Below are 13,187 nucleotides of genomic sequence, written 5' to 3' on the forward strand. Positions count from 1 at the left end.
TTTATCACTAGCCGTCGGGCATGGCAATAATAGTTATTTACTAGCCCAACACTGAATATCACTAGCCATGAGAGTGGGGCTACCATAATCTGGAAGCCCTGGATCCTGCGATGCAAGCACCTCAAGCGAGCACTCAAATGCCTGCCCCTTTATTAGTTTAAATCAAAATTATTCATGGTCACTCCTTGTGAATCATTTTACTATAAACAGAAACAAAAAATGGACACCATAAGAACATTCCATATTAATTTATTTGTTACCTTAACATGTCAAAATCTGTAAATGAATTCTTAACAAACTGGAAATGTTAGCAACATGAAATTGGATTTCAATAAAAAGGGAAACTGAACTAGAACAATGTTTTTTAATTCATACCAGATATATTTCTACACTAAATTACAATTTCAGATGTGTCAGAATAATCTAAAAATGTTTAACGACACCCCAGCACGAAAAATACATCGGCTACTGGGTGTCAAACTATGGTACATGTAAAAATACAGGTTGCATTACAAAGTCGAAAATTATCTTGAATACTTCGGACCCAAGATCTGTGGCCAATTTCACAAAACATCTTAAGTTTACGTCTGCGACTAGCAGTTATACCGGACATACGTTTATATGTGTTTGGCATCTATTTCATGCAGAAAATTACATCATTACTTTAGATGGAGCATTTTTGTGACGAACGAAAATGAAATATGTATACTTCAAACTACATTTATTGTACTTTTAACAGTAATAAGAATTGTGGTTTAGTCATAGATTTATTTTTATGTGCAAAACTAGGCTTACGTTTTGTGAAATTGGGGCCAGGGCTCGAAAATGCCAGTCATTTGGGTGACTTTAAATAAATAAGGGTGTTGGTCGCTCAAAAATATCATTTGGACAATCTTCTTTCTAAAACATATGAGCCACTATTAATAATTGTAAAAAACATTTATTCCACATTAAAATCTTGCTTGTGGTTCACAAAATTGGCTTACCCTTGTTTACTGTAATTTGCCAACATCTATTTATAAACATTGATTTTGTAGACCAGATGTAATTGGGTGTAGTCTTGATAAAAAAAAGACTTCCTCGTCCAGATCGTAACCACTTAGAACATCTTATTTCAATATCTATCTAGAAGTGGTTCTTCAAATCAATATTACTTTATTGAAGCATATTTCATGTGCTTACTTAAATCTTTTATAATTAAAGGTTTTCAATTGTATAAAACAAACCTGAAATATGAATATTTTGTGTTTTGGGCTACCTAATGCAAGTTACCCAGATATTTTGTTTTGGGCCACCATACTTTTCTGATGAGTTTTGAGCCCAGAAGATAGATAATATTTTGTTTTTAATGACTGTACAAGATTACTAACTTCCTAAGATTTCATACAAATATTTTTTTTTTAATGAAGATTTTAAAAATGTTTTTAATGGGGATTAATTTTGTAACTGAGATGCTTACCATTTTGGGATGCTTATCTAATTTGTACCCTGGAGTATATTCCTTTGAAAATGTCCCTAGACCTGGTACTTATTAGAGACCAGTAACTATTGGAGGCCCAACATTTATTTTGTCAAGCAAACTTTAGAAATAAAAAATAAAAATAAAAAATAAAAATTAACATTAAAAACAATGGACTTAACTTAAAATAAACGTCACAATAGTTTGTTCTTACTCATAGACCTACTCTTTCTATACAATCAATATCATCACTTATCGGTTATCGACTATCTTTAGTTCAACCCCTGCAATTAAGAAAATGTCAACAGCAAAAAAACTACAACATGCCATTGAAAAATACCAACCCTGAATATAGTCCACGGAAAAAAAGTGCTGTGGAAAATTAAAAACTCCATGACATTGCCGACTGTCATGGGCAATTGCAGGGGTTGCTGTTCCACAGAGCAATCTTAGTGCTAAGATCACCTTAATTGTACAACTATCTTATGCACATAGGTGTTCTTAGCACTAAGATTGCTTTGTGGATCTGGGCCGTCGTGCTCACTGGATGCCCGGCATTGAAGAAAATGTGGCATTTCAATTTTGTGTTAAATGTTTGTTTCACATTATAATTTTTAACATCTTACTTTCATGAAATATTAAAAATGGATACACATTTTAATAAATACACAAAACATTTTTGTTCATATGTCGTCCTGCAATCTGAAATTTCAAAATGCAGATTGTTAAAATAAATTAGTAAAAGGAAACAGACCTAGACAAATGCCATTTATTATCACAACCCTGCTGGTGATAAAATCTAGATATAGGTATCTTGGCGATTGGAATAATGTTGCTTCTTGTCCTCCGCTGCCATAGGTAAAAAGGATGGCACTCTTATTTGATGGGGGGGGGGGGGGGGGGGGAGAGCAGACATAATTTGTCCTGAAAATTTAGCTTCTGATGTAGCATAAAATAACAGTTAAAAAAACCTTTGTCACTCATTATTCTACTTAACTTGTGTTTTGTGTAATTTTTACTAATTGTAAAAACTGATCACAACACTTTTCTTTTTATTGTTAGTATACTTTGTGAGCGTAGCATTTTCCTGGAGCTGACAAGTTCATCTAAACCATAACATTTTACACAATGTTTTTGGGGTTTTTTTTTGCTTTTTTAACATGATGACCTACACTATTATTGTTTCATTGCTGAAGAGGTGAGAAATATGACTGGTTCGAATCACTTGTTCTACATACTCAGGAGGTACAAGTATATTACCATAACAAAGTATGTTGCCTCACCCACTTGATCAAATTAACAGTGAGTGCACTTAAAAGTTTTGCAATTTTTAAATTCTGACAACGCAACTAAAACACTTGCACAGATGTAATATAACTGTATGATCACCATTGACATACAGTACACTGCACCATCAACACCAGATCCAAGAAGGTCTAGTAAGATGTGCTCATTTAACAAGTGCATGGCTGAATATCCTTTCATGTGTTAGCAACCAACATCGGACTATAAAACCAATATGGTTCAGACAGAGCATAAATAAAATAAATAAATAACGGCTCTTCCAAAAATGATCACAGAGGGAGTGTGAGGCACCGTGAATGAGGTTACAATATTTCACGTGAACCTGCATGTAAATTTGGCAACTTTAAATTTATGCAAATTCCAGTCGGTAATGTGGTGAACTAGTACATATTGTGCCTCAAATGCTTGGTGTACACCTACCGATAATGCCAACTCGACCGTCGAGTCTGCAATAGTGTGAAACTGTGTATCTGCACACACCGGCCGATGCGACAGTCTAATTGGTGCAAAACTGGAGATTAGAGGCAAATGTCGCGTCTTTGCCCTGCACACACCTACTGTTTTAATGCTAATGTGACTGTCAAATCGGCATTAATCGGTAGGTGTGTGCCAGGCATTAGTCTTATCATAATTACCAAACACATTTTAGAGCTTTTGAGACCAGTGAGAAAAAACCTGATTTCTACACAAACAAAAATTAATTCCTTAAAAAATCATTTGAACAAGAATAAGAAGAACAAATGCTGCTATTATTATTGTTCATATAATTTTTATGGAATTCATTTCTGTTTGTATAAAAAGAGTTTTTTCCATTGGTCTCCAAAGCTCTAAAAAAAATAATTAGGCAGTTATGCTTAAGAAAGAAGCTGATGATATAAAATTAAAAGTTGTGAACGTTTTGAAGACATCTATACACTGCAATTTCAAAGCAATTTTGAGTTAATAGATTAGGATACGCAAATACACTTCACTTAACTCGATAATCAGTAACCTATGATAGTTAAAAAAAAAAAAAAAATCATGTAAACCGACTTCCAGTCATAAGTATTTATTTTATGCCTGGTAGGCGCACCACACCTTTTTTCTCTATGTATACAATGTTTAAATAAAACGTTATTTTGTGAGTGGTTTGATCAATTCTGGAACATATCTTAGCTTATCACCAAGTAGTCTCAATAAAACATTTTTATATAGATCTTTCTACTGTAGTTATTTCTGTTGATGACACATTTCCCACAGAATTCAATTCCTCACAGGGTTGGGATTTACGAATAAATAAGACCTGGGTTGTCCACAAACATGTATCAGCTGACAATGTAGTGACATTTTTTCCAACTGACTGGGGTAGGTATTTGTTGTCACATGGTGAAACCTCTTACTGGTCAGTGCCCGTCACATGACCACACACCAGACTGTCTCATTAGCTGATACTAGCCAGAGGTAGATGTTGATCAGCTGACCACACAGTCTATATTGTCGGTGGGGGATACAGCCAGGTTCATCATTTTAGCCAATGCCCGACATAAATAAGACATTGTTCCAAACCGTCCGCTAGGAGCATTGTCGTAAAAGTGTTGGTTAATACCTGCTACTCCAGTAGAGCTAGATGTTGCTTCACGAGGCATTTTCTAAAAATAAAAATACTGCCCAATCAGTATGTGGTTATTGTGAAAGAATACTGAACAATACCCCCAGCCCTTCCAACATTTATATTAAATACATTTATGGAATCAATCTATTAACAAGTAATCTGAGAGTAATGCTAAAGCAATACATGTTCTCTAAGGGCCCCAATTGTTTTTCATACCTCCTAAATTCAAGGGCCATAACTCTGTGAAAAAAGAGTTAATTGCCATGAGAGTCAAATCTGATCTGTAACAGTACATGATAAAACTATACACACAATTTAAGCTCAATATCTCAAGGCATTGTTAAAAAACATCCAGAAAACTATGTGGGATAGACAGACTGACTGACATACGAACAAACTGACCGACAGACAGAAGGATGGAGATGAAACCTAGAACTGCCTCCAGTTGGCCTGGTAGGAGACAAATAATGTGTTTAAGATACCGACCTCGGTGGCGCAGTGGTTAAGCTCCAACCCAGAACGAGTTCTTATGGACTCAATGGGTAGGTCTAAGGCCACTACACCCTCTTCTCTGTCACTAATCACTAACCAACTAACAACTAACCCACTATCCTGGACAGACGGCCCAGATTGCTGAGGTGTGTGCTTGAACCTTAATTGGATACAAGCACGAAAATAAGTTGCGACAGTTATAATTTTATTATATATTAATATTCTTTTTTTTTCAATCCCCCTTTAAACCTCCCTCAAAGTTCCGTTGGCATTCCACCTCATGTCATTGGGGCCCCCCTAAATGGATTTTCTGGATCCACCACTAAAAGTGTTTAAGATTTAAGAAAAATGAATTATAATGTTTGTATGTCAAAGCATCAAAATTACAGCTACCTGGTCTTCGATGAAGATGTTGTTGGCGTCGATGACGAGGCGGTCGACCTCGATGATGAGGTTCATGTTGACATGCAGTCCGTCGTTCTCGGCCAGCAGGTTGAGAACCATGAGCGCCTCCACCATCAGCTGGCGGTACTCGGGCTGCGGGATCCGGTTCAGAACCATTTCCACCTGCAGCGCAAACTTGAACTCTCCCGACGTCATCTACAGTCAACAACATACGCCATCACAGGACATACATACACACATCATGAAATGTATATTTATGATTATAACCCTCACTCTGGCAAGAAGTGTGATAAAATGGTTTTGAAAATTCAAACGTCAATTTATACTTTGCTAACCCCCAATGCGAAACTGAAATTTAGACTGAAGAATTGTAAAGGGAAAGAATGAAAGTTTAACGACAGTAATGGGTCTCCTTCTCATTTTGTTTCCACTGTTTGGAATCTTTTAAATATCAAGTTTTGTGTTGAGAATTGTAAACATTAAATTCATCTAAATTGTCTATTTGAGAAGAAGAAAAAAAAAAAGCTATGTTAGGTTAAAAATCCCATTTTAATTGTGATCTTCAAAACTGCAATACTGACCTCTTGAGTTAAACCCCGATATAAAACATATCCTTTGATTGACAACCCTTGGCACTAGAATAGAAATAAACACATATATATTAATAACAATTAAAATACATTATATTGAAATAGACAGGAAGCAAATGTCTCTTAAAACACACAATACAAATTAAAGTCTGAAACGATCAAATACTCTCCTACCTTCCTACCTTTATTTTTCGTTAGATTTCCACCACATTTTGGAAAAACCATTACAATGAAACAGATTCTACATACTAGATGATAACTATGCCATCTATATCGACTTCGCTTAGATCGCAAAGGGGCAAAAAGCATGTAATTTTGTGCCAGCTGCTATTTAGTTTCTTTATGGAATACTCGCCAAAAGGGGTGAAAGGATATGATGTATACATCATAATGTTATGATGCCATATTAATTACATCATATACTCTGGATGCTTCCACCCCTCTTGAAGAATATTTCATAAAAAAAGTAAAATGGCAGACAGCAGAAAACTATGTATTTTGCCCTACGCGATCTCAGCGAAGTCGATATCGGTGACATTGTTAGTCTCGAATGTGGAATCTTTGTCACTGTAATGGTGTTTTCTCGATTTATGTTTGAACAAAATTTGAGGGAAATGTAATGGTAATTAAATGTAGGAGAGTAATTTATTGTTGTTGTTAACAATTTGATTTGGACTTTGAGTTTTAAAAGCAGATTTTTCTTCTCTCTTCAAAATATATCCAGAATTCATAATTTTTCAAGTAATAATACAACAAAAGTTACACAGAGAATTTTAAATGACACCTAAAAAAAAGTAAATGTCATTTGAAATATAACTCAACAAATGTCTATTATCAAAAGAACACTAAAAGCAGCAAAAACAAACCTGCACCTTTATGGAAGGTGAGGTTAGGGCTTTAGCAAACTTACTCTTTCCAAGACTTTCCACACCCTGGGGTAGAACCCCACAGGCACTCTGTTGAGAGCTCCGTCCAAACGTCGGCGTCGCAGCCACTGGCCCTGTCGGTCGGCCATGTCATCGTCATCATCTTCAAATTCTCTCTGAGATAAACCCTAACGAACAAAACACCTATATTTTAACATATAAATATAATAGTAGTCTGTGAGTGACAAACCGTAACAGCATAGCTAAATTTTAATCACATTTTAATTCCTTTTTCAACCTTCACATGATCATCTTCAATCAGGGATTCATGATTTTTCACTAATTTATGTGATTTCCATGATTTCCAGGACTCAGAAAATCAATCAGTGTTCTAGCTAGCAATAAATAGAGGGGCGCTGCGCCCTGCCCCCGTTTTGTGCCACCCTGCCGTGTTTGTTTACCGCACCGACCCTGATTATCGCCGCCCTGCCCTAATTCATTGTCAAACAAAAATACAAAATCTTGCTTTCCTCTCAAAGCGTCTACAGTGTTGTTACGGGTCTGTATTCCCAACTAAAAAACGTTTGACAATACATTGTTTGGCAACAGTTGTGAAAGCCGACAGCAGTAACGTAATATGTTTTTTCTTTTCTTTTCTATTGTTAGTCGATATGACTGCAGACGAGCGGACAGGCAGTCTTACAAAGCTTGAATGCGAAGTAATCCTCACACCGTCACGCACATAACCACACACCACCTAGCAAACACCTAGCTGAAAGTAGACCATCATGATAAACTTCGACAGAACGTCAAATGCGAAATTTATTTTGTTAAGTAAATTTTTGAAAGTAATTGTTGCCTTTGCAAATACCCAGACCAAGATACATATAGTTTTAACTGATGTCAGTAATCCTTATCAATTACACAATGCATCTTTATAATATGGCACAGAGTAAACTAGCAACACTGGTCATTTGGTCTTTGAAGGCATAACTGTGTTTTGTTAAAAGCATGTCTACAAAAGCTAAGCCGTTTTTAAATGCAGTGAGCAACTTGTTACAAATATATCCTTATGTCAATTTTTTAATTTGTTTGTTCTTTTATTTCTTTATTTCTTTTTATTTATTTCTAATCATTCTCTTTTTTTCATTTCTTGATTTCTTTTAATTATTTCATTTATTTATTTTAAATTACATTTGGGCAAGACATTAAATTGTATAAATACTATATATAATAAAAAAAAGAATATGATTTTTTAGGTGATCCAACCTTTTGTAAAACATTTTAATAGTTAAAGTTTGATTTTATTTAACGACACCACTAGAGCATATTGATTTATTAATAATCGGCTACTGGATGTCAAACATTTGGTAATTTTGAAATTTAGTCTTAGAGAAAAACAGCTACTTTTGTCCATTAGTTTCATCGTTTATATACACCATCCCACAAACAGGATAGCACATACCACGGCACATTCCAGTCGTGTTGTACTGGCTGGAACGAGATTTTTTTAAAAGTGTCTATATTTAGTACAATAATATTGCATACGATATTTATGAATGTAAAAAATTCTATCATATTCAGCACTTGCCTCAAAAATAAGATTTTCGCGTTAAAAATGCCTTACAATTAAATTAGCGCCCTGCCCCATCAAAATCCTAGCTAGAACACTGTCAATCCAGGTTAAACCTATATGGCCAGGAGTCTTTAACAGTGAGTCATAATCCCAGCCATGGAGCCATTACAGATTCATGAATCACATAGTAAGGCCGACATCTAGGAAACAATAATAACAACAGAATAATGAGGTTCCACTGTACATGTATGTATGTATGATACATTGTACCATAAATGTCGAGACTCAAAACTCAGACTCTGGACTCATGACCCAAATGAAAAGTACAGACTCAAACTATACACTGAGAAGAACATTGGAGTCTGGATGAAGTTTTACAAACACAGAAACTGGAACTTTATATTCTTAGGTTTTCACAATCTAATAAAAAAGTGTTCTTTCTTTCTTTTTGAAATCACATGCTCACCTTTGCATAATTTTTTTCTAAATTAAACATTTAAAACTGAATCCAACCACAGCCCTAAATACTTGAAACAAATATCTATTTGAAACAATAGATAGGCATAAATTGCATATTGCACTTATATACTAGAGTGATGGCACGTTCCTAGAGTGGTGTCCCTTTAATGGCAAGACAATAAACTCACCGAAACTTTCTTTGTTGACATCTGCATAATCTGTTCTCCAGTACTTAACCATGGCATATCTGAGTTAATTAAATTAAAAGGTCAATTTAACACTGCAATGCTCGGTCAGTTTACTGCATTTTTTTGTCAGTTTATTACAATAGCAAAAAAAATTCAATAAAGCACCACAACAATAATAATCTTCATACATTTTTGTCACAGACCTGCAGATGTACAAATTTAAACAGGTCTTTTGTATGGCAATTTCACCCTGCTCAAGTACATATGTGTCTTAAAACCATTCACTTAAAAAACAGAAGCATTAAAAACTTATGGCCGAATTTACAAAACCTGTTTATGTCTTACATGTGTGTACATGTAACTACATACATTTACAATGCTTGAACACCTGTGTCTAAAAAATACCCCAAATTCGACATTTGTTGTTTCGGCCCTCGTTGTTTCGTATATGGTTTTTCAAGGTATAAAAAGATGTAGTGTAATGAGTGTACTCAGCCAAAAGACAAGTACAGTCAAACTTCGATAACTCGATCTTGAAGGGGACGAGGAAATAGTTCGAGTTTCAAGGAGTTCGAGTTTTCGAAATTAATATACGAGTTCAAATTTGAAACTGCATTGCAGCTGGTTGATTTCGCTTAATATTGTAAGAAGCGTGCACATCGCTACCTACCTCTGAACTCTGCATCCCCAGTTGAAAGGCGGATTAATATATCAGTCACCTCACCCCCACACCACCCCACACCACCCCATCTCACCCCACCCCATCCCAGCTGTTGGCATCTTCGACACCTGTGGTACATTCATTTTGCGTATATTGTAAAAGTAAGTAAATAAAACAAAAACGATAACCCATATGAATTTCAAATATATGCTTGGGGATATAGGCTACATGTATTTATTGACAGAAAAAAGAAAAACGAAAAAAGAAGGCATTTACATACATATATAAATAACAGAAAGTAACGTTGATGTATTTTACAGGTGTCAAAACATGGCAGAACGTAACTAAGAAATAAAACACTGAATGCCTAAAAACACTATAAGTACATTTGTTTTACACAAAATTATTTACACTTCGCACATCTACTTTCTTTCCGCAATCTGGCCACCCACTCCCATTTCTGGACCCTACGCAAGACTGCTTGGATGACAAGAAAGCAGAACTTTTTAAAACCGATCTGGCAAACCCCACGTTATCGGGTCCTTCCCCAGATTGCTCGATCTATGATGTATCAATTTTTTAACATAACTAAATGACTGGTATTTGATAAACATTAACTGATATATAAATAGAAAAGCTAAAGTTTGACACGATTCACGCCTTTGAGAGTAAAAACAAACAGCGCTAACAATTATTACAAATGCTCTTTGAAGTTAACCAGACTGTGTCTGTAATTATGTATTACGTAGCGACGCTCTCCGCCATGTACGAATACTGACAACTAAACACAGGATCATTTCGTTCCACTTAGTCGGCGATCTATTATTCTGTAATTATCACCTTAATCCTCAACGGCCAAGACCACCTGAGATAAGCTTGCTTCGCTTGATTGACATGATTGACAATATATTCGTCTTTAAAATACTATCGGCAACGACAGTTTGATCAATCCACACGTGTCGAGTTTTGGAGGTGCATACTCTATTAAATCTTTATGGCTGGACCAAAGAATTAAGTTGAGAGATGGAAATTATCGAGTTTTCGAAGTTTGAGTTTTCGAAGGTCATTATTACTAGTTTGTATAGCAACTCGGCCAGGACCATCGCTTCAGATCGAGAGATCAAAGTTTTCGAGAGATCGAAGGTGGAGTGATTGAAGTTTGACTGTAGTTAATTTAAAGTTTCATCAGTAAAAAAATACATTATTATTATTTTATCTAAAAATGATTAGTAAAGTAGCTAAGAAATCTTTGTTAATTGTGCTAAAAATCTGAATGAAAAAAAAGAAGAAGAAAAAGCTGGATATATGCACATTGGTTATACTTAAGTCACATGCAAGGGAAGAAAATGTCAAAATATCACACTGTTATGTCAGCTATTTAGTGCTACCAATCATATTGAGTCACGAAAGAAATAATTGAATCTATCAAGATGTTAATATAAACATCAACTCAGGTCATTCAGAACAGATTATGCAGGCTCAAGAAAGAAACTAGGAATAAAAGTTGCTTCAACTTACCTGCTGTTTTCATAACAAAATACAAACACCCGCATTCACACTCACACACATAACACGCACATGCACACGCAAACACTTACAAATGCACACACAGTACACGCACATAAAAAATGTATGTAGCAAAAAAAGGGTCTTTCAGTCTCATCTGCGAAACATGTGATACAAAAATTGAGTCAATACTTTTAACCATTAGAAATATAATTTTCAACATAAAACCATGATGATAACCTTGGAACCTCTTCTGGCAAACATTTTCATTTCATCTCTGCAGTATTTTGAGTGAACAGAAATTCGTCGATCCTCTTGAAACTCAGTTTCCACTAGAGAACACAGGGGAAACAGTGAAACGATGTACAAAACAATCTACTCAATACATATCAAGGAAAGGAATGTTATCAACAACTCGGAGCATTGTTTATTGTGGTTATTAGACAAGGCTCTGAAAATTACGAGAACAATTTAGTTGGATTAACACAACACTCGCGAAAGTTTAGTTTTGTGCAACCCATTTTTTTTCACGCTTTAACTTAAGGACATCATTTACAATGTCATGATCTTGATAGGTTATGGAAAATATGAAATTGGTAATCTGAATTTTTTGCGTAAACTATTTTCATTGCTCAGAGAGATGTTAGATAACTTTTTTTTCTTCTTTTTAAAAAGATATTCTGATATATTATGTTAATTGTAAACTTTGACGTAGAAAATTTGAGAAGAAACTCACAATAGCGTCTCTTTTTTTAATGAAATATGTACTTTACAATACATAAGATACCCATATAAAGGCCTTTGGTAAATTAGCGGAGGCTGATGAGCATTTTGAAAACAGGAAAAGACTCGGTGAATCTGCCAAGTATGATTTATCTTATGCTCTAACCACTGAATTACCTTCCCACTTTAATTCAGTGTTAAAAGTCTGAACAGTTTTTACTACATAGTATAGTGTGAAACAGAAGAGAGCTAGGTTGGGTTGGAGTAACCTTTAATACCCATGGTCATTTGGTTAAAGTTATTTATTAGTTTAGTGCAAAGTATTTTCAATATCCTCATACCATCATGTTGATAATATAAAAATATTGTTTATCCACCAAGTATCCTAGTATAAAAATACAATTAATTAATTAAATAAAAAAATAAAAAAAAAAAATAACAATAATAATAATAATAATAATAATAATAATAAATAATTAATAATAATAATAGTAAAAAAAAAATAATAAAATAAGCAAACACAAAAACAAAACAACCAACAACCAACAACAAACATCACACTCCAAATTATCAGTCTCATGCTGAATATAGATTTAATAATCAGGTGTACTGATCTACCTGTATTTGAGAACTCAAATTATAGCTATAACTATTAAAATAAAATAGATAATTAAAAATGAATTCAAGTTAAAAATACTTTTTAAATTTTTATTAATGTAAAGCAATTTTTTTTTTGTTAAACACAAAATAGTATTCTTTATCAATTTACAACTTATTCAGTCTAAAGAGCTAAATTTTAGTTAATCTCATCTTATAAACATAAAGGTCTGTTATACACTGTTAGAATACTAATTAAGAGTTTCATCTCTATGCCACTAGAACAAGGTTAAATCTAAAAGACTATAGAAAAGACTGCCTGTAAAATAGGACTAGGATCACTTTATTATCTCATTGTCTCTAAAGAAAGGCAAGTGTAATATAGTGAGGTGTGGTATAATATGGTACTGGTATATAACATTTTATTTTCAGCTGGTAACTGGAAGCCACCTACATTTCTTTGTCTTTTTATTTATATATAATTGCTGTCTAATTTGCCTTGTACTTTTAAAATGAAAAGTGTAGTGTAGTGTAGTGTAGTGTAGTGTAGTGTAGTGTAGTGTAGTGTAGTGTAGTGTGTAGTGTAGTGTGTAGTGTAGTGTAGTGTAGTGTAGTGTAGTGTAGTGTAGTGTAGTGTAGTGTAGTGTAGTGTAGTGTAGTGTAGTGTAGTTGTGTCGTGTCGTATTGTCATGCAGTGTAGTGTATATTAGTGCAAGGTGTTCATTATCTTTTAAAAGTAGGATGCTGCTTTACAAATGTAGGCAGTTAT

General features: G+C 34.4%; 1 protein-coding gene across 1 annotated transcript in view; it reads right to left on the reverse strand.

Annotated features, from left to right (window-relative positions):
* Positions 1-233: 233 nt before the first annotated feature.
* LOC121375527 (phosphorylase b kinase regulatory subunit alpha, skeletal muscle isoform-like) overlaps positions 234-13,187 on the reverse strand; it is an 82,361-nt gene continuing 69,407 nt past the window's right edge. Inside the window, 5 exon segments of the mRNA XM_041503022.1 lie at positions 234-4,392; positions 5,241-5,447; positions 5,834-5,887; positions 6,753-6,896; positions 11,339-11,430. Coding sequence (XP_041358956.1) covers positions 4,216-4,392; positions 5,241-5,447; positions 5,834-5,887; positions 6,753-6,896; positions 11,339-11,430 — 674 coding nt within the window. The 3' untranslated portion in view covers positions 234-4,215.

This window comes from Gigantopelta aegis, chromosome 6 (genome assembly GCF_016097555.1).
Source record: "Gigantopelta aegis isolate Gae_Host chromosome 6, Gae_host_genome, whole genome shotgun sequence".
In the NCBI taxonomy this organism is placed as follows: Eukaryota; Metazoa; Mollusca; class Gastropoda; order Neomphalida; family Peltospiridae; genus Gigantopelta; species Gigantopelta aegis.